Raw genomic sequence first — 23,082 nt, 5'->3', positions numbered from 1 at the left:
TCATGCCTTGTTTGCTCAGAAACAATATTCTTTACAACTCCGCCAATATAAAAATGTTTACTGACTGGCAGCAATGAATGGGTCCCCTGGGACTGGACTGTAAGGAAGGGGAACACGCTCTACTGCTAAACCTCTGCCTTCCCCACCCCGAGGGGTTCCTGTAAACTCTTCCCACTGGGACAAGGTGCTTTCCCCAGGGAGGTGACTGAGTTCTGGGCTCTGGTGTTTGGACTCACCGTCTTCACCCTCTTCTTTTCGCAGTTCTATATCCATTTACAGCCCCAAGGAGAACCCAAATGCATTCGACGCGGCGGCATTCTTTCAGAGCGCGGGGAACTTCCTGGCGATCTTCGCTGGCTCGTTTGCCATGGGGTCGGCCTACGCGGTCGTCACAGCACTCATATCCTTTGTGTGTGTGTGGTGGTCCCGAGACCTGGGCCGCCATGGTCCTGAGGCTGGTCCCCGTGTACTGTGGTGGCCAGGGGCCAGCCAAGTCCCACTCGGCATGTAAATCCTGCTCCCCAAATTATCTTCAGAATCATAACGGTGGCCAGGAGTCTGTCGAGAAACGATGCCTGTATCATTCCAGACACAACGGCCCATCCTCACTGGAGTGTCACTTTCTGTGAGGCTCTTAGTCTCAGGAGTGTGTCACTTGTCTCTCCAAACTTGTCACTAGTGGGAGGCAGTCCGTGTTTGCTGTGTTTTTATCTTCAGACTCTTCTTAGAAACCCTTAACAGAATGTAGGCTTTTAGCAGCTGCTCGATCAATCTCTGGGCAGATCTTCGTGAAAAAAGAGCCCCAACATTTTGCCCTTTCTTTTGCTGGCCCAGACCCCTTTCGTCTCCTCGCTCTCTCTCTGCTCCCAGTGGCTCTGGGGATTGACCCTTTGCCCTGCTTCTGTCCATGGCGTCTGTTCAGTGCTCACTTGGCGTGGACCCGGCTTTCCCCAGCTCTTCTGCATTGACTGCTGCAAGCGAGCAGCCTCCAGGCCGGTCTCAACCTGAGGACCCTCCTCTTCTGCCCTCTTGGACCTCTACCCTTTCCCCACCCCTACTACAAAAGAAGGGATATGACGATACAGCTGCCCAGATGTGAAAAACACATCGTTTCTGTTCGCAGTCCCTCTACGAGCAGCTTTGAGTACTTGTTTAACCCACAGAGAACTTTGCCCTGGGCCTACCCTGTGAGTCAGAAGCCAACAAGTGTGAAAACGAGCTAAGCACACCCTCTCGGTCACCCCCAGTCCACCCTGTCTTACTCCTGACCTTGGATCCTTGGTTCTTCCTTTTGAATCTCTAATGGCCAGTACTGATGCCCTTGCTTTTTCTTGCTGGCACATTTTAAGACTTGATAGTCTTCAGATATGCAGTGCTAGAATTGGCCTTAAAAAGAAAAGAAGCCAGGTCACTCTTCCCTATCGCCCCTTAATTATTAGGTGGCACTATGATGAAGGTCACATGTTGTTTAGAGTTATGATGATGACAGAAACATTCAGGGAATGTGTGCCATGTGCCTGGGTCTCTGTATATATCGCTCATCCTAATCAAACCTATGAGCACAGCTGTTCTTATCTGCATTTCGCACATAAGGAAACAGGCTCACAGAGGCCGAGGTGGCTCAGCCTGGGGTTGCACATCAGTCCTAATGAACTTAACAGTGACCTCTTCATCTCACATGTGCTGAGAACTTGTACATGCCAGCATTACCCTACACACTTTGCCTGGCTTATTTCAGCTTTTACAAAAATGCGGGGAGGTATATACCGTTATTATCCAAATTTTAGAGATGAAGCAACTTGGACACAAAAAGATTAAACAACTTGGCAAAGGCAGAACCACCAGAATGTCACACAGCCGGGGGGGCTCCAACTCAGGCTCTTCAGCCCAGAGCCTGTGCCCGGCGGAGCCACTGAAGTCAGAACAAACCTGTCTCTGATGTGAGGGGAAGCTACGGACTCACAAGGAAACAATTCCGTAAGAGAGGGGAAAAATTCCTGGAGATCGGAAGTCTGCTAGGAAGGTTGGATTAGATGTGGAAGTTACGAATTCATAAGGAAACAATTTGATAAGAGAAGGGGAAAAATTCTTGAAGATGAGAAATCTGCCAGGAGATTGGATTAGATGGGGAAGAAAGGATGTCGAGACAGGAGAGGGGCTCGGGTTCAGCCGCATGGGCAGGTCACTCAGCACTGATGGCTTTATCTTGCGATCACAAACCCAGGCTGTGAGCTGGGCTGGTGCATGTCACCATCCCACCCAGCGTGACAACTTCAGTACCTGGTCCAATCGAGGCAAAGGCTCTTCAGGTTGTAGGCCCCTGGGTTCTGGACCTGGGCTTGGGAATTGACCCACGACGGAACTGCTCTCTGGAAGGGGTTGAAAGGAAAGACTGCCCTATCGCCAGTGAGATCCTGTTACTCAAACTGGCCTGAGCCCTTTGTATAAAATAAATTAGAAGAGAGAACTCGGAGGAGCAAAGTCCCCAGAAATAAAGCTTTCTGAGGGCAGTCCACTTTTTCCTGCAGATGCTTCCAGATCCGTACTGGTTCAATTTCCAATAAAGACATTTTACAGAACAAGTTACTTTAAATCACATTAATAGAAAAACATATCACTTGCTGCAGGTGTACCAGGTACTATTCTGAGTACTTAACACATACTAGCTGGTTTGCTCGCCTCTGCATTATTATCCCCATTTCTGGTGGGGAATTAGAGGCACAGAGAGGTCAAGAGACTCGTCTACCTTAGGCAGTGAACTTGAACCCAGGTGGTCTGCTCCCAAGGCTTCTACTCCCAACCCCACAGAATTTTGTCTCTCGGAATTGTGTGCTTGTAGACGTTTACACAGCAGTCTCCACATCTCATTTCCTCCACCCACAAGCAGAGTAGGCAGTGTTCCTATAGACGGTTCAGAGAAAACAGGCGTGAGGGTCACAGTGGCGAGCTGGCTGCCTGGAACCACACAGCCAGTGCTGGCAGGGCAGGGCTGGGCTTGCACCCCATGGCCAAGCTGCTGCTCGCCCCACTGCTGAGGTCTCTTCGGGCACGTGGAGCCTGCCCTGGAGGCGCAAACGGGTGGGGCCCAGCACAGTGAATCCCTCTCCCGTCTGTCACCATTCCTGGTCCTCGCCCACACCCGACCTCTGCCTACTTGGAGCACGGTCCCTTTGTCCTGTCTGCAACTGACGCAGTGCTGACCAGGCGGCCTCCGGGCCGGTGCACGCTGCCCGCAAACGGCGCCTCGCCTTCCCCTCGGCCGCTACCCCAGGCAGCCTTCCCCGGCAGGGGCGTGCGGCCCTCCCGGGAGCCGGGGCCCTGCGGGCGAGGTCCAGGGCAGCCGCCCGGCCCGGCCTGGTTCTCCTGGGCCTTGCCCCCGCCTCGGCCCCGGTCCTGGCGCCCCGGCTCTGGGGTGCGGCCTGCGGACCCCGTTAGCAGACCCTCGGCCAGGCCGCGGTCAGCGCTGTGGTCCTTAACGCCGCCTCACCTGACCAAGTTCACCAAGCTGTGCGAGTTCCCGCTGCTGGAGACCGGCCTGCTCTTCCTGCTGTCCTGGAGCGCCTTCCTGTGCGCCGAGGCCGCCGGCCTCACAGGTCAGTGCGAGCGGGTGCGCGGGCGCGGGGGTGCGCGGGGGTGCGCGGGGGTGCGCGGGAGTGCGCGGGGGTGAGCAGGAGTGCGCGGGAGTGCGCGGCGGTGCGCGGGGGTAAGCGGGTGCGGGCACATGAGTGAGTGTGGGCTGGGGGGGGGGGGGAGCGTGATGTGAGCCCGGTAGCGCGCGGGGGTCTCTCGCCGAGTCGCGCGGGTCAGGACGCGGCCACTGCCCGGAGGGACGGGCCCCGCGGTCCATTCTGCACGGAACGCTGAACACAAGTCTCCGGTGCTGTCCCCTCTTCTCCGCCGCCGATTGTGAGGGCCACTGAGTCCACACACGGCCTGGCCTACGCGAGGCCGCCCACGGGGCTTTGGGGGGGATGCGAGCGCCTCCAGCCGCGTCGGTTGGCTGCGGGGCCAGAACTCGAGGCGCGGGCGTCGGGCGAGAGTCCGTGCAGGGCCCCGAGGGGGCGGCCGGCCCTGGGGGCTGGGGAGTGGCGCCGCGCCCGGGGTCAGCACTAAGCTGCCCTCTGCCCAGCGTGGCCGCTCGCCTCCCCGCGGTGCCCGCCCCCCGCGATGCCCACTCCCCCGTGATGCCCGCCCCCCGCGTTGCCCACCCCCGGCGATGCCCGCCGCCCACTGTGGTCGCCCACGGGAGCCACGCGGAGACTGAGGGAGGGAGACAGTCATGCCCCAGCCCCACAGCCACGCGGGACTGGGACTGAAGTCGCAGAGCGCCCAGCAACGCCTTGGGTGGGATTCCACCGCGGGGTACGGGGCGGGCCCAAGAGCAGGGAGGTGTTGGCAGGAGTCCCGGGCCGGCCTTGCGCCCTCCGGGAAGCCGGGGCTTATCCGACTCGGGGCCGAGAAGCGGGGCCAGGTGCGCCCACGGGCCTCGCGGGAGACCGGACCAACACCCGCCCCTCGTGGTGTTGCCTCAGCCCTGCCGGCTGGAGCCCCCGTGGGCGCGGCTGGCCCCAACGCCAGGGCAGGGCCCTGTTGCAGTTCCAGAAACCCCCCGGGGGCCCTGCATGCACTTGGGGAGGCCTGGCCTGGGAGGCGTGTTCCGTTTCCTCCACGTTATGTGCCCGGGCCACGTGGAACGTGTAAAATGACCTCAGTAAGATTAACAATGGGAATAAATACGTGACCTTCCAGGAAGATAAAGAGTTGTCTTAGCTCAGCTAATATTTTTAGTCTCCTGCTGAACGTTGTAATAAACACACACACACACACACACACACACACACACACACACACACACACACACACACACCCTGTCCAAGCACTACTCGTGTCCATGTGTGAAAATTGTCTTTTTGCATACTGGTCATTTCACAAGGTCGTTTTGCTGACTCCTGTAAAGGGAACGGCCCGTGGAAAGTTTATTGGCACCTTACTCTCTCACCGTCCCTGTGAAACGGGTCCTTATTTGAGGCTCGTGGAGCCCCTCTGCCCAGCAGCAGTGTGGGGTGGGCAAAGGCAGTGGGCCTGGGTGTCGGAAAGGCCCATGCCCAGGAACGTGTCATCTGCAGAATGCAGGTTTAGACACATGCCCGGGTGGGGTCTGACATCAGAGTCTCTAGGAGCCCCTTCTGTAGCCGAAGACCAAGCCTTTTTAGTCCAAATTACTTATGTTTTTATTTGTTTGTTTACAATTTAATCCTCGCCTATTTCCAAATAGGATTTGAGACAACTCATCAAGGAGGCGCATGTATCACAGGGCCATCTTGAGGGTAAACACTCAATGCTCTGGGGTAGTTTTTATGCAGACTTGAGCTGCTGTCTTTGGTTGTGCTTTTTTGTTTTTTGTTTTGTTTGCTTGTTTAAATTTATTTATTAATTTAAAAAATTTGACAACAAACAAAAACATTAACATGTGATCATTCCGTTCTTCATATATAATCAGTAATTCACAATATCATCATAGTTGCATATTCATCAATTCAGAAAAAGAAATAAAAAGACAACAAAAAAAGAAATAAAACGAAAACAGAAAAGATTCTACCTACCATACCCCTTATCCTTCGCTTTCATTGATCACTAGCATTTCAAACTAAATTTATTTTAACATTCCCCCCCATTATTTATTTTTATTCCATATGTTCTACTTGTCTGTTGACAAGGTAGATAAAAGGAGCGTCAGACACAAGGTTTTCACAATCGCACAGTCACATTGTGAAAGCTGTATCATTATTCAATCATCATCAAGAAACATGGCTACTGGAACACAGCTCTACATTTTCAGGCAGTTCCATCCAGCTTCTCCATTACATCTTGAATAACAAAGTGATAACTGCTTATTGCATAAGAATAACCTCCCAGATAACCTCTCCACTCTGTTTGGACTCTCTCAGCCATTGACACTTTGTCTCATTTCACTCTTCCCCCTTTTGGTTGAGAAGGTTCTCTCAATCCCTTGATGTTAATTCTCAGCTTATTCTAGGGTGTTTCTCAATCCCTTGATGCTGAGTCTCAGCTCATTCTAGGATTTCTGTCCCACGTTGCCAGGAAGGTCCACACCCCTGGGAGTCATGTCCCACGTAGCCAGGGGGAGGGGGAGAGATTGCTTGTTGTGTTGGCTGGAGACAGAGTCCACATCTGAGCAACAAAAGAGGCTCTCTTGGGGGTGACTCTTAGGCCTAAATTTTAAGTAGACTTGATCTATTGTTTGTGGGGTTAAGTTTCATATCAACAAACCCCAAGACTGGGGGCTCAGCCTAAAGCTTTGGTGTGTCCACACTGCTTGTGAGAATATCAAGAATTCAACTTGGGGAAGTTGAATTTCTCCCCGTTCTCACCATTCCCCGAAAGGGACTTTGCAAATACTTTTCCAGTCACTGATCAAATCACTCTGGGATTCATCGGGGCATCACTCTGGACAAACCAACAAAATCTCATGTCCTACCCGAGATTCCAAGTACTTATGGTGTTCAATCAAGCTATCTACATAAGTTATATTAGAAAATGCACTAGTCAAAATATAGATTTTATATCACATAAACATTTTTTGCTTTAGTCTCACATATAAGGTGAAATTTTAAAATATTAATTACCATCTATTTTCAGCACCCTGCAGTAATGACTTTCCTTTGTTCTTCCCCATGCAAAAACATTTTTAAAAATTATACATTGAGTCACTATTATTATGCACTCTAGGCATTCCTAGATTATACCATCTCAATCTTTATCATCTATCTTTCTTTCTGATTTCATTGATGCCCCCAGCCCTCCTCCCTCTATCATTCTTGCATGTAGTTTCATTCAGTGTTTTAACGTAATTATATTACAGTTAGGTAGTATGGTGCTGTTCATTTCTGAGTTTTTATATTCAGTCCTGTTGCACAATCTGTATACTTTCAGCTCCAATTACCCAATATCTTACCCTATTTCTATCTCCCGATGGTCTCTGTTACCAACGAAATTCTCCAAGTTTATTCACTAATGTCAATTCATATCAGTGAGACCATATAGTATTTGTCCTTTTGTTTCTGGCTAATCTCACTCAGCATAATGTTCTCAAGGCCCATCCATGTTGTTACATACTTCATAACTTTATTCTGTCTTACAGCTGCATAATATTCCATCGTATGTATATACCACAGTTTGTTTAGCCACTCGTCTGTTGATGGACATTTTGGCCATTTCTATCTCTTTGCAATTGTAAATAATGCTGCTATAAACATTGGTGTGCAAATGTCTGTTTGTGTCTTTGCCCTTATGTCCTTTGAGTAGATACCTAGCAATGGTATTGCTGGGTCATATGGCAATTCTATATTCAGCTTTTTGAGGAACCGCCAAACTGCCTTCCACAGCAGTTGTACCATTTGACATTCCCACAACAGTGAATAAGTGTGCCTCTTTCTCCACATCCTCTCCAGCACTTGTCATTTTCTGTTTTGTTGATAATGGCCATTCTGATGGGTGTGAGATGATATTTCATTGTGGTTTTGATTTGCATTTTTCTAATGGCTAGGGAAGTTGAACATTTCTTCATGTGCCTTTTGGCCATTTGTATTTCCTCTTCTGAGAAGTGTCTGTTCAAGTCTTTTTCCCGTTTTGTTATTGGATTGGCTGTCTTTTTGTTGTTGAGTTGAAAAATCTCTTTATAAATTCTGGATACTAGACCTTTATCTGATATGTCATTTCCAAATATTGTCTCCCATTGTGTAAGCTGTCATTTTACTTTCTTGATGAAGTTCTTTGATGCGCAAAAGTGTTTAATATTGAGGAGTTCCCATTTATTTATTTATTTCTTCAGTGCTCTTGCTTTGGGTGTAAGGTCTATAAAACCGCCTCCAAGTATAAGATTTATAAGATATTTCCCTACATTTTCTTCTAACAGTTTTGTGGTCTTAGACCTAATGTTTAGGTCTTTGATCCATTTTGAGTTAACTTTTGTATAGAGTGCGAGATATGGGTCCTCTTTCATTCTTTTGCATATGGATATCCAGTTCTCTAGGCAACATTTATTGAAGAGACTGTTCTGTCCCAGGTGAATTGGCTTGACTGCCTTATCAAAGATCAATTGTCCGTAGATGAGAAGGTCTATATCTGAACACTCTATTCAATTCCATTGGTCAATATATCTACCTTTATACCAGTACCATGCTGTTTTGGTCACCATAGCTTCATAGTATTCCTTAAAGTCAGGTAGCTTGAGACCTCCAACTTCATTTTTTTTCCTCAGGATACTTTTAGCTATTCGGGGCACCCTGTCCCTCCAGATAAATTTGGTTATTGGTTTTCCTATTTCTCAAAAGCAAGTTGTTGGTATTTTGATTGGTATTGCATTGAATCTGTAAATCAATTTAGGTAGAATTGACATCTTAACTATATTTAGTCTTCCAATCCCTGAACACAGTATGCCCTTCCATCTATTTAGGTCTTCTGTGATTTCTTTTAACAGTTTCTTGTAGTTTGCTTTGTATAGGTCTTTTGTCTCTCAGTTAAATTTATTCCTAAGTATTTTATTCTTTCAGTTGCAATTGTAAATGGAATTCGTTTCTTGATTTCCCCCTCAGATTGTTCATTACTAGTGTATAGAAACACTACAGATTTTTGAGTGTTGATCTTGTAACCTACCACTTTGCTGTACTTATTTATTAGCTCTAGTGGTTTTGCTGTGGGTTTTTCGGGGTTTTTGACATATAGTATCATATCATCTGTAGAGTTTTACTTCTTCCTTTCCAATTTTGATGCCTTGTATTTCTTTTTCTTGTCTAATTGCTCTGGCTAGAACTTCCAACACAATCTTGAATAACAGTGGTGATAGTGGACATCCTTGTCTTGTTCCTGATCTTAGGGGAAAAGTTTTCAGTTTTTCCCCATTGAGGATGATGTTAGCTGTGGGTTTTTCATATATTCCCTTTATCATTTTAAGGAAGTTCCCTTCTATTCCTATCTTTGAAGTGTTTTCAACAGAAAAGAATATTGAATTTTGTCAAATGCCTTTTCTGCATCAATCGAGAAGATCATGTGGTTTTTCTGCTTTGATTTGTTGATATGGTGTATTACATTAATTGATTTTCTTATGTTGAACCATCTTTGCATACCTGGGATGAATCCTACTTGGTCATGATGTATAATTCTTTCAATGTGTTGCTGAATTCAATTTGCTAGAATTTTGTCGAGGATTTTTGCATCTATATTCATTAGGGAGATTGGTCTGTAGTTTTCTTTTTTTGTAATATCTTTGTCTGGCTTCGGTATGAGGGTGATGTTGGCTTCATAGAATGAATTAGGTAACTTTCCCTCTTCTTCAATTTTTTGGAAGAGTTTGAGCAGGATTGGTACTAATTCTTTCTGGAATGTTTGGTAGAATTCACATGTGAAGCCATCTGGTCCTGAACTTTTCTTTTTGGGGAGATTCTTAATGACTGATTCAATTTCTTTACTCATGATTGGCTTGTTGAGGTCATCTATTTCTTCTCGAGTCACAGTTGGTTGTTCATGCCTTTCTAGGAAGTTGTCCATTTCATCTACATTGTTGTATTTATTAGCATAAAGTTGTTCATAGTATCCTGTCATTACTTCCTTTATTTTTGCGGGGTCAGTGGTTATGTCTCCTCTTCCATTTCTGATCTTATTTATTTGCATCCTCTCTCTTCTTCTTTTTGTCAATCTTGCTAAGGGTCCATCAATCTTATTGATTTTCTCATAGAACCAGCTTCTGGTTTTATTGATTTTCTCAATTGTTTTCATGTTCTCAATTTCATTTATTTCTGCTCTAATCTTTGTTATTTCTTTCCTTTTGCTTGCTTTGGGGTTAGTTTGCTGTTCTTTCTCTAGTTCTTCCAAATGGACAGTTAATTTCTGTATTTTTGCCCTTCCTTCTTTTTTGATACAGGCATTTAGGGCAATAAATTTCCCTCTTAACACTGCCTTTGCTGCATCCCATAAGTTTTGATATGTTGTGTTTTCATTTTCATTTGCCTTGAGATATTTACTGATTTCTCTTGTAATTTCTTCCTTGACCCACTGTATTGTTCAAATTCTCTGTTTCTTTATTGATCCTCTGTCTAGATGTTCTGTCCATTGATGAGAGTGGGGAATTGAAGTCTCCAACTATTATGGTAGATGTGTCTATTTCTCTTTTCAGTGTTTTCAGTGTTTGCCACATGTATTTTGAAGCACTCTGGTTCGGTGCATAAATGTTTATGACTGTTATGTCTTCATGCTGAGTTATTCCTTTTTATTAATATATAGTATCCTTCTTTGTCTCTTTTAACTGTTTTACATTTGAAGTCTAATTTGTTGGATATTAGTATAGTTACTCCTGCTCTTTTCTGATTGTTATTTGCATGAAATATCTTTTCCCAACCTTTCACTTTTAACCTATGTTTATCTTTGGGTCTAAGATGTGTTTCCTGTAGACAGCATATAGATGGGTCCTGTTTGTTAATCCATTCTGCCAGTCTATGTCTTTTGATTGGGGAGTTTAATCCATTAACATTCAGTATTATTACTGTACGTGTGGTTGTGCTTTGACCATAAATGTAGCTCCAAACTTTCTGGCAGCCAAGGCTGAAACAGAAGCATGAAGAATTATATATGAATAATCCAGCATCATAAAGAGAAGCCATACTTTTTTATAAAAATGGGTAAACTTTTTTTCTGGTACTAAAATTTTAGAGGAATTTATCACATGCATCCTTATGTAAAGGCCTTTGGATGCAATAGTGGACGATGTATTGGTAATAGGTTCAAGATAATGGAAGCCCCTTCCTCATGTCTTCACTTCCCGTGTCCATCTCAGTGGCATCTGAAGTTAGGGTTTATGGTTATACTTCTGTGAGGGCATTTCAAGGTGGTGATGAAAGCCTTCTGGTTCCAGTCCACAGGTAAATTATTCTGATGGGAAGCTGAGATCTAGAAAACTGTTTAAAAGATGCTTAATAAATGGATCTGCAACAATGAATAGAGAAAAGTAAAATAAAACAGGCGACTACAGAGTTTATGAGTTGCCTGTCGAGCCAGCAGCCATGTGGCTGACGGGGGTCTCTGGCACGGCACTACATAGAGGACAGGGAAGTCCCCTGGACATGAGGCTCTGCCACTGGGAAGATGTCCCCAAAGCTGTGGCATTTCAAAGGGGTGACTCCAGGAAGCCCTCCATGCAAGGGGGGGGGGTGCCCTAGACCTGCACATTTGCCTCCCAGGACTGCTGAAACACAGCACCCCAAACCGGGTGGCTTAAACCACAGAAATTCTTTCTCTCACAGTTCTGAAGGCCAGGGGTCTGAAATCACCTGCAGCAGGGCTGGTGTGCTTGGAGGTACAAGGGGACAAGGTGTTCCGTGACTTTTCTTATCTTCCGGCCATTGCCAACAGCCTCGGGCATCCTTCTCCAGTCTCTGCCCGGCTGTCACGGGAGTTCTCTCTGTGAGTCCATCTGCGTATCTCTTTTCTCCCCCTACTAGGACACCAGTCACTGAGTCAGCACCCCACCCCACCCCACGGAATGGATTCATCTTAACCAGTTACGCCTGCAAAGGCTCAGTTTTCAAATAACATTGGAACTGAGGTTCCAGGACTGAATATGTGCAGAGTCTATTTCTTCTTGTACAGCCTGTGCTCCCTACTGCATGCAAACCCACCCTTTGATTGGTGCCATGCATTGGATTTTCACTTAGGATTTCATTTGAAGAAGGAAAACAAAAGATTGCTGCTTTAAACAAAGTAAACCTGTTTTTAAAGAGCTATTTTCTATTTTTTCCTTACTTAATAGCATAGTGATACAAATCATTGTAGAAAATTAAGAAAATCCAGATTCACAGAAGTGAAATAAAATTAGAATGATCTTTATTGCCCATTATTGCTGGCCCTTAATAAATATTCTTCATATTTTGCTGTACCTATCTAATTATATACATATACACATATATACTTTAACTGCATATATGCATACAATATATATACAAATATGTCATTATGATTTTCTTATTTTTTAATAACTTGCTTTTTGCACTCAACAATTTTCGGTGAATATTTTTCATTACATTAAATATACTTCTGTAGTATTATAAATTGTAGTGCAGTTTTATTGGGATTTATTCGCACGCCATAGAAACCATCCAAAGTGTACAGACACTGGCTCACAGCATCATCTCATAGTTGTGCCTACAGCCCGGGATCAAATTTGGAACATTTTCATTACTCCAGGAAAGAAATAAAAGTAAAAAAGAAAACCCAAATCCCCCCATATGCCTTATTCCTCCCCCCATTATTGATCTATGGTATTGGTGTGGTACATGTGCTACTGCTGACAAAGGAGTGATAAAATAGTCCTGGCCACTGAAGTCCGTAGTTTGAAATAGGTACATTTTTTCTTGTATGCCCCTCTATTAGTAACTCTGTGTAATAGCTTCGAATCTCTGCTCTAGTTCATGAAAGAGCTTTTTTGTATTTGTACAGTTAATCACAGACATTGTCCACCCCAAGATGCATGTTATACATTCCTATGTTTTACTCTCCTGCCTTCCTTCTGATGACATGCATGACTCAGAACGTCCCCTGCCACCGTACTGACGCACATTTCAGCACCATCAATTATTTTCACGGGCACGTGCTACTGTCGCCTCTACCTCTGCATTATGTGGATTTGCCATAATTTAATCTGCCTGCCTTTTGATTGTTTACGGTTTAATATTATTAATATTATTGCAATGATAATCCTTACAGCTAAACGTATGGATTTTTTTTTCCTACAACTGCTAAAAATAACATTTCTGGGCTAAGAAGAAGACTAAAATGTTAAGATTTGAGAGAAATGTGTTCAAATTGTCCTCTAAAAAGTTTGTATCCCTTTGTACATCCCACAACAATGTAAGCAAGCACTCATTCATTTACATCTTCACAATCCTAATCTTATTAATAGCTGCTAATTTGATATTCATCAAGTTCCGTTTCATCCTAATTTGCATTATTATATTGTTAGTGAAGACAAGCATTTTAATTACTTGTCATTGGTTATTTGTATTTCTTCTTTAGTGTGCTACCTCTTATGCCCTTTGTCCTTTTTTTTTCCTACTGAGATGCTTACCTTTGTCACATTGAATTTTAGGAGCTTTTTATTAATTAAGAAAATTAATTTTAGATTTTCATGTAGGCTATAAATAATCTTTAATTTTTCAATATATGTTTTAAATATTTTACAGTTTGAGTAAAGAAACGGATTGATGTAGACATGTTCAAATTTTATATGGCTAAGTTTATTTCCTCCTTTCTTGGTTCTGCTGAGAAAGCTCAAAATTTTATTAACGATAATGTATACTTTCTTTCAATAATTGTCTGGTTTAGTTTTTCATTTGGAATCCATCTGGAATTTGTTTTAGTATGACGTGCTGGGTATAGCAGGGACTTGATTTCCTCCCTCCCCTGGTTATCCACTTGTCCTGACACCCTTCAATCTTTCCCTACAAATTTAAAATATGTTTATGCGTATTTGTCAATGCAAGTACATATATGCTCTGGACTTTCTCTGGTTCCGCAGAGCCGTGGATCTTCTCCACTTTCATTATTTCACCTTCACAATTTATTTGAATATCTAGCAATTGAGTCCTCCCTCCCTTAATTTCAAAAGCTTGTACTATACTCAGATATTTATTATTCCAGATGGACTTGAGAATAACTTTCTTAGGTTCCAAACATAACTTTAGGATTATGATTGTGGTTGCATTAATTTTTTAGATTAATTTGAGGAAAAGAAATGTTTTTATAATATTGAGTCTTCCCATCCAAGAGCATATTGTGTCACTCCATTTACTCGAGTCTTCTTTTATGGACTTCAGTAAATTTTTATAGTTGTCTTCAACTGAACCTACAAATTTCTTGTGAAGTGTCTTTTTAAGCTATTTTGTATTTTTGGGTGCTGTAATGAATGGAAATTCTTTCATTACAGTCTCTAATCCGTTATTAATTTTGTATTTGCATCTCGATTTTAATATGCTATTGGACTTACTCTATAGCTCTGGAGTGCAGGACAGGAGCTGAGGTGTAGGATTAAGACTGATGGACAGAGGGCATATTAGACTGTCAGGCCGTGACACCTGCTCAGCCCCAGGAAAGTGGCTGAAGCATCGACGATACTCAGTAAATACACTGAGCGATGAAGTGCATGATTGTAGCTCAGCAAAAGGAATATTTCAAAAAAATGACTGACAGCCTGCTTTCCAAGGTGATGAGTGTCCTTCCCCTGATGATATTCCTGAAGCTTCTATATGTCCACTGGTCAGGATATTCTAGAACAGATCCATAGACCAACTGAAGGATGCAGCATAAATTTTATTAATGAGCAACTTCATTTTTCCAATTATTAAGTTAAAATAAGGGCATGTAGACATGAGGAGGCAAGACCCCTGTCTAGAGAAATGTGGTGGGCATGGATTGCGTCTGGCTGCCCAACATCTGTTCTCACTTCCATTGGTAAACATGTCCTGGTGTTGCATAGACACTTGCTACCTGATACCATCTCCTAATCAAGGTGGTATGAGGACATCTAAAGTCAGGGCAACTAGACACTCTGTACCGCGGATGTGAACTTTCTGGAGAGCCTGTTGAGACTGTCTGTTCCTGCCACCTGCATCTGAGCTGCCCCGGTGCCCCCTTTCTGAGAACTGAAACACTGGTCCACGAAATCCCTTTCTGTTAGGTTAGCCAGAGTTGGTTTCTATTGCTCTCAAACAAAGAAACCTAGATGGTACAATGGAAGGAATAATCGATGAGGTATTTCAGCAGAAGAACCCTCCTAACATGGTGACACGTCGGAAGGAAGGAGAGGCTCAAAGACAACACGGCCCCCTGGCCAGGATACTTGAGACCAGCTCATGCCAGGTGCATCCTGAGAGACAGGCAAATAGAATCAAGCTTTTAAAAACAGTCTGCACCATGTTCATTATCCTTTTTAATTTGGCTTCTTATAAGATTCATTATGAACACTTCAGTGGGGGAGGGGGGAGGATTGCTCATTACCCCATCTTCTGATTTCACTTCCAGTTGTTACTAATTTGATGATGATCATTTGATTTATTTTGATCATCTTTTACTTCAAGGGCCACATTTGCAGCCACCTCGTTTCAGTCTCTTGGAAATTGCACCTGCAAATGTTCAATAGTCACATAAAAGAACTCAGTTTGGCGGAAACCAGTGCTTATAGGCATGCGAATGAAGGATGGCATTTCTATTACCCATGAGTCGGGTTCTCGGTTATTGGAAATATACAAGTGCAGTTTGAGAAAACTTTGATTTGGGAAGGCAAGGATGAATGTAAAATGCAGGGGAGAAGAGAGCTTTCCAGGGAGAGGACGTGTGCAGGTAGGAACGGGCTTTGGGGAAGCCTTGCAAGCTGGGAGAGCAGAGAAAGGAGAGGGTGTGTAGGATGTGACTGTCCTACTTACACAATCAGCCATGGAGGGGTAGAGAGGCTGGCACTCTCTGGCCCTTCTGCTGATTGCTGGCGGCTTGGAATAAGTCATCCTATTAACTGGTACCTCCACTTTCCCCACTGTTCGTGCAAAAGGACTTTATTATTGTTTAATGGGGGACATTTATACACAGACAGAATGGGGCTTTTGAGAAAATACATCACCCTGAGGTCTTCTCCGTATGAGGCGCTGCTGCACAGACATACCTAATTTCCTGTCAGGTGGAATTCTTCTTATGCAGTGACCTTTTTTCTAAAAGTCATTAGGTTATTGAGCCATTATTTCAAATTGAGTATTGAAAATAATTCTGCAGTATTATTTATAGCAAAATTTCTAATGGATTGAAGCCTGTCATCGAAGCTGCTTTTCAGTTTATAAAGATAACCAAAAAGCACAGCTGGAAAGGTTGTTCAAAAATTCATTTTTATAATCTGTTTCCCAGCTGAGACTTTGTGGGGTCAGGCTTTTGCCGGAAGCAAACTTCCAGCGGCTGTCATTAAACACCGAAGAGTAAGATTTCTCATGGCAACGTTCACGTTGCATCTAATGAGTCCCCTGCTTCCAGGCACTGCTATAATAAGGCAGCTTCCATTTTTAGATTCCTGGGGCATGTTTTATATCTGTTGTAGGGAAAGGATGGGGAGGAGGGATCCATTGGCATACCTCATTTTCTCATCCAAAAATTTAACAGTAGAGCCTACCATTTACTCATCTTAGTATGATTTCCATCTAAGAAAATAAAGATTTAGAATCTGAAGGGGAAAAAACCCTATTAACTAATTCTGTCGGACTTTGTAATCTGATACTAGAGAATGAAAGACTCAGAAAAAAAATTTAAACATAGAAGGATAAAACCAAGTGACACTCTGGTTCATTCACAGAGGAATTGACCAGGCTGTCTGAAAGAAAGAGAAGCTCAGCACACAGGCATCAAACACAACATAAAGGGCTGATCTGTCTCAATCCCATCACCCAAACCTGTTTCTCTGTGAGTCTCTAATGACAAGTGCCCGGTTACATCATCATGGCAAGGAAAAGCTGACACTTGGAGACTCAGGTCCGGCCTATTCATCAGATCAACTCTTGACAGGCTTTTGAAGAATAAGCAAGCAGGAAAAGGAGAACTTGGGAAAGTCTTTCTTTTATAACAATAGGAAAAGAGGAGAGATTGCCAAGTGAAATGGCTAGTCATGGATGTGTTGAGACCTCACCTGATTTAAGTCAGTCAGCTCATTACTTATCTCCGTATCATCTCTCAGTTTGGCAAAAGATGGGTCTGAAATTCTTGAGAAGGCTTCTAGCTCAGAAATGTGTGCATTCGACTCGGCTTGCCCCTGATACATCGCAGTACTGAAATGTGTTTCTGGAGCTAGTAAATGAAACGAATCACCAGGAGAGGATGTAGTTTGAATTGTTTCACAAAACAAATCTAGCCAGTTTTAGCATTTAAGAGCAGGTCATCAGCTAACAGCTCTTAGCTTGAAACTGGCCCTGCTTTCATGTGGATAGGGTCATGTAAACCCAGCTTAGTCTGGTGGATTCACTAACAAATGAGTTGTGCTGAGTGTTTTCCAAACTAAAAATAAAATCTGGAGATTCAAAATTTTGGAGATGCCGGCTATAGTAAAAGGCCCCCAAAATCTTGAAGGGAATTAGTTAACCAACACACTGACCCAAGGGCAAACATGCCTGGGTGCCATCTCAGTAAACACAGGTGCAAATCCATCTCCTTGCACAGTAGCTCATTAACTCACACCTGCACTGACTTGAACCAATAGCTCATCATTTCAATATTCAACCAACCTTGCACATGTAATCTGAGTACTGGACAAATGTATGCCTGCTTTCTTCATTGTAAATGTTTTCCGACATTATTTAACATCTACTCGTGGTGCTGGGAGCCATGGAGAAAAAGGGAAAGTTCAAAATTGTTCTTTCTTTCTCAAGAACCCATATTCTTCACAAGCGTATTGAAAATCGTCACAAGGTAGGCGACACGAGCAGTAAGCATAAAGATGAGGGAGAAAGGGGAGTCAAGGATGATGTGCATGCCCCTCTATCCAGACGGGATTGATTTGATCCTGGGTCCTTGGAGATCAGAACGGGATGCGGGTGGGTGTAGTGGACAAGGAGACACAGTCAGTTCGTTTAGGAACCTTCTAGATTCTACACAAGTGGGGAACAGCCATCTGGAAAGGACAAGTAGGCTCTGGGCAGGCGCTTCTGGGGCAAAGCTGCTGATCAGTTAGAGACTTGGGCAGCATAAGGATAAATGTCTTAGCTGATTCCAAGGAAATGAAAACTGAAGAGACAAGGCAGGGTGGTAAGCCTGATGAAAACCAGCATTTGCGGTGGAAAGCCAGGGATCTAAGAAAAAAGGACTTTATGTTTGTTCTTTTCCAGGTTACAGATTAATTTGTATCAATACTCACTACTAAATTATGAAGAATCTACACAGGGATTTTATTTTAAATGGAAGTTTAGAAACCCTGGAACTTAAACATGAATTCACTCTTTGAAATGCATGTCTATTCTCTGCATTGGGGAAACCAGGAATAAACGTAGACTGGGGCTGTTTTCTTTATTCTCATATTCCACATATCTTGACTAATTTGCCCACTATAGGGTTGCCAAATATGGTGAACTAGACAATAATTGTACTTTTTGGAAACTTGGATTCTTTCATGTTCCCTAAAGGAGATTTCCATTTCATTAAATTTTTGACTTCCTAGTTCCAGGTTCATTTTTAGTGGCAGTAGTTGGAAGCCCATCAGAAATGTCTCTTTTTACTAGATCAAAAATAAATGGAAGTGTAGCATGGAAAAATAGCCCATCAACCTTAAAACCTCTCAGAGTACAGTCAAGGAGCTGGGCACATTTCTTTTCTTTCTTACTCATTCTCTTTCTGTGTTCTAATGATAAAATCAATAGTTCCTTTCCAAAAATGCAATATTCTCAGTCTTAGAAACCCCTCAAATCTGCATTTAATGTCAAAGAAAATCATGCTGCATGTGACAGGCATTTATTTTTCAGCTTCTGTAGCTGAAGGCTTCATCAACTTTTAATGAGAAGAGAACTGGTGAATAGTGTTATCAGTAGCACAGACTTTAGGTGACAATCTTCTCGAATAAGAGAATTTAAATGTTAGAAGAAAATGGCCCCTGCTACTGTTTGGATGTGAGGATCAAAAACTAAGCCCTGCTTTCTCTTTTCAAAACAGATGCACATTTCTTACAGTACAGATTCATTCCTTTGAAAATGCTGCATTTGAGCCCCTGTATCTGCCAGGCAATTACTGGTCAGAGACGGTTCCCAGAAGCAGGCTGTAAATCTTGCCTGGGGAAGCCCTGGGTCGAGAGGGAGACACTGGGCAGTTTAGTTGACAGAAATTCAGCGAGGCACTGTGGAACCCCTGCAATCCTTCAACTCTATATGCAGGCCTCGAAACAAATGTAGAGAGTGAATCATTCATGCCACAGATGTTTGAAATTGGAAGGTATTTCGAGGTCATCTAGAGTAGGGATGGCCAGAATTTCTTATTACATACCCTAGTTGGTGAAAAAGCAGAGAATAGTTTATTATGCACCTCCATACATGTACATTTATTTTCCTTTTGTCTGCAAGTGTCCTCATATGTATTTACAATACAGAAAAATACTAATTAAAACCTATGACGCTCTTCTGTTTTCTTCTGTTCCTCGGTGGGGTGTCTTGCACTTTGAAGGCCGCTAATGCGACCCATTTTCCTTGTTTTATTGGGGAGGAAACAGTGGACCAGGGAATGTATTTAAATTGCAATCATCCAACTATTTAAGTGTCAGGACTAAAACCAGATGGATCCCAAGCCTCCAACTGCAAGATAATGCTTATATATGTATGTGTGTGTGTGTGTAAAATTCACCATCACACATTGAACCTTGATCATGGAAGGATGTAAATATACATGTAACTGTGGTTAGGAATTAACACATGATTGTAATTATTGAATCAGTATGTAGATATTTCCTTTTACTTTCCAAGTGTATTAGAATAGATGGAGGGAAATACCTGAAATCTCTGAACTGAAATCCACCTGCCTTGATTTCTGATCATGATTGCATAGCCTTTATCTTGTGCCCATGATTGTAAAAACCTTGTGACTAACTTTCATTTGTACCCATTTATCCAGTGGTTTAACTTTAGAGTCCTAGGATCATGAAAGACAGCCCTAAGGCTTATTAATGAAGGGTTTGGGGTACACCCAGAAGTAAGTCACCCCAAGTCCAGAGTTCTCTTCTTAATGGAGGCCGGACCTAACCACGGTGGGCCCACCTGACATGTGCAGTAGCTTAGATCTCACCTACAGGACACCTTTACCTGATTAGAATACTCTGCTGTTTTTTCACCTGCGACTAAACATGTAATTAAGCTGCCCATGCTCAATAACTAGACCCCCCCAACTACATCATCTGGGGCCCCTGCGCTCTTTATCCTAAACCCTGTGCCTCTTTTCTCTAATAAAACTATCAGAATTACTGCAGTTCAGGGAGACAGACTTTGGGTCACTAGCCCATCTGCTCTCCTACTACAGCCCTAATAATAAGCTCTTTCTCTCTCTGAAACCCTGGTGTCGCAGGAAGTGGTTATTGAGTGCATTCGGCAAAAGAATCCACGGCCTTTGTCAGGTAACACATATACAGTATTTGGTGAGCATGGTGCTTTCCGAGTGGTAATCGTGGAGAAGAGTGCAAGTGGCCCTCTTCCAAACCAAAAGGCGTTCATTGTCCTCTGAAACTTGTACTCTCTGGAAAGAATTTACTTACCAATGGAATCTTTATTTTTCCCAAAGAACTGTGGACCTCCTCATGCTGTTTCCTAAATTTCTTTGCCTGCCAATTAATTTGAATTGAACTGTGTGCCTCTTTATGGACTCTCAAAAGCGGCTCTTTTAGCTGGTGTCAAAAAGTGTTGGTTCTAGTTCTTGTTGAAAAATTGCGTAAATGAGTCCCTGCAGCCAGTCCACCGGGGCTTCACCCACCACTGAAATCCCACTGGGGAAACACTGAAAGGCAATCGTATGCACAAACATCAGTCAGAAATGTGTCCTCTTATTTTCTTTAGTCCACTACCTGATTTCTCTCAGACCTCCTTATTTATTTTAGGTTCCAGATATTTTTAGCTCCTACACACCAAGTGGCCCCAGATGTGTGCACTGCCATAGGACCCCATAAATGCAACCTGAATCCAAGGTCTTAGATGTGTAACATAGTTGCACTCAAAGACTGCTTATTTTTCCAGCACAGACGGAGACAGAATAATCAGATTTCATGTTTGCTGGGAAAGAGAGATGATGTTTTGCCAGCAATAGATAGACCTACTAGATGCTCCATATTTCCAATTTTTATCAATATTATAATTAATAAAACATGCCAGATAAATGCTTTAATACTTCTAATAATATGAGAACTTTGCCTTGAGTATATTTGTTGGGTCTGCTAAGTTTTGTATTTAGGAAAATGGTAATTAATTGATTCCATATGTGTTTATTCCCTCACCTGTAACAGATCAATACCCAAAGTGAACTAACTGACAAAGTACAGGTTCCCAGGAGATGCAGCACAGTCTCCTTTTGCTCACACTGAATTTTCTAGCCCTCACCTTACACCCCCAAATTCCTTTCATCTTTCAGGACCAACATGCCTTACATCCTTCAGGAAAACTTTCCTCACCTCTCTATCATTGCCAACCGGAAATACATTTCTCCCTCTCAGAGTTCTTATCTTCTTGCCACCCATTGTGTCTCACCTGGTATCAGGTGTCTTTGTGTCCCGTTATCTGACCAGAGACCTGAGCTGCTTGAGGTCTCGCCCTCGTGTGCCCATAGCCGGGACCCTGCTCTACCTCAATGGCTTACTGGAGTGGGTGAATCACATTTCCCCGGGCCAATTCAAAGACCTGCAATGCCTCCAGTGTGGTGTGGCTGATAATGGTCTGAATTCGGATTGCTGGAAGGAGCACATTTTCACTTGCTTTTCTCCATGCAGTAGCTAAGGGGAAGTGAAGACAGAAGACACTGACTAGGGCATAGGATGTGTGGCCCGTGCTAGATGCTTTGCATTTCAGCCCCCAGGAACGAGTTGAATAGGATGGTTGTCCTTGTCACCGTGCTTATCCCTGGAATGAGCTTCTCCAAGTTACTCTTCCTATTATGATTTGTTCTTTTCATCTTCTAGTAATTGTAGGAAAACATTGTACTTATCAGCGTCTAGTTTATAAAGCATTATACCACCTGTCATCTTGTTTCATGCTCTCAGCAGCCCTGTGGGGCAGGGGGAGCTATCCAGAGAGGAAATCGAATCTTAGAGAGGGGACCTCATCGCCCAGCATGGCCCACTTCACACCCGCAGCCAGGAAGGAAGAGGCCTGAGCTGCCCAGGGTCTGAGGGCCATGGCCCTCGCTGGTCTTAATTTTATTGACTGTCTGCTTTTTTTGTATGTTCTCTTTCACTATTTTTCCCATTTTTCTTTATTAAGTTTTTTATTCTAGTTCATTTTAGTCCATGTTTTATGTCTCTTATCTAGCTTCTCGAAGAAATCGTCCATTTCTTCTCAAGCTGTTTTGTCTTTAGCAAAATGCACGTAAGGCTATGAATTTTCCTCTAAATAATTATTTGGCTTTTCCCCATAACTTTTTTTTTTACATCCCCATAACTTTTTGTAATATTAAATTTCAAATATGATCTCATCATCAACCCCAATTTTATTGAAATGAAATTATTCTAAAATCCCAAATGCATACATGGATTTAGGTATGCTTTTGTTTATTATTATTAATTTCCACTTTTGTAATGTCAAGATCAAAAGATGTGGTCTGTTTCTTTTCAGGGGCAGAAACAAAAGTGTGTTTTAACTATTTGATGGTAAACGAAATTCTTAATTTTATCTCATATGAGTAATTTCTTTCAGAGTCTAGTTCTGCTGGGATTAAATATAAGTAATAAATAATTAAAATAGAGAAAAATTGAAAACATTTCAAACATCCTTGATGGATAAGCAATCCCTGAAACTAAAATTACTTCATAGAACCTGCTACTCCTGGAAATCCTGTAAAGAAAAATGGAGAATAAAGCACAAAAATATAATTATTTTTTTAAGTTAGCAAAAAGATATTTATAAGCCAAAATAAAACGATAACAAAAACTTTTTGAGTCCTACGGAACTGTCTTCTACTTGTAGCTAGGTCCTAAAGGTGTGAGAGTGGGAGAAAGGCTCCTTTGAACTGTCTAAGGCCAGGGCCAAGCCACAACAAGGTGAGAGGATACTTAGTACCAAAGTGCTGGTCAGAGGGCTGAAACCTCTCTTCCCTCATCGGGTTAAGCCACAGATTCTTGGGCTACTTTGAACTTCTGGATGTGGTCAGGTGGCTTCTGAGGTATGCAGAAGACAGTGGTAGAACCCTAACCCTAACCCCTAACCCTAACCATACCCCTAACACAAACCCTGCTGCTTAGACCACGGAAATAAAAAAATTCACCATGTTCAATGTCCTTTGACTGGAAAATTTGCTGTCTAGAGTTTTCAAAATATT

The 23,082-nt window shown here is 43.2% G+C and overlaps 1 protein-coding gene across 3 annotated transcripts in view; it reads left to right on the top strand.

Moving 5' to 3' along the window:
• The window catches only part of SLC9A9 (solute carrier family 9 member A9), a 558,227-nt gene that overhangs the window by 264,722 nt on the left and 270,423 nt on the right, over window positions 1–23,082 (top strand). For all 3 annotated transcript variants that reach the window (XM_077130324.1, XM_077130322.1, XM_077130323.1), the window contains 2 exons: window positions 262–400; window positions 3,488–3,593. In XM_077130324.1, the coding sequence (XP_076986439.1) occupies window positions 262–400; window positions 3,488–3,593 (245 nt within the window). The remainder of the gene's footprint in view (window positions 1–261; window positions 401–3,487; window positions 3,594–23,082) is intronic.

This window comes from Tamandua tetradactyla, chromosome 15, assembly GCF_023851605.1.
Source record: "Tamandua tetradactyla isolate mTamTet1 chromosome 15, mTamTet1.pri, whole genome shotgun sequence".
Classification (NCBI taxonomy): domain Eukaryota; kingdom Metazoa; phylum Chordata; class Mammalia; order Pilosa; family Myrmecophagidae; genus Tamandua; species Tamandua tetradactyla.
The sequence above is the reverse complement of the archived record's forward strand: the minus strand, read 5'-3'. Positions and strand labels throughout refer to the sequence as shown.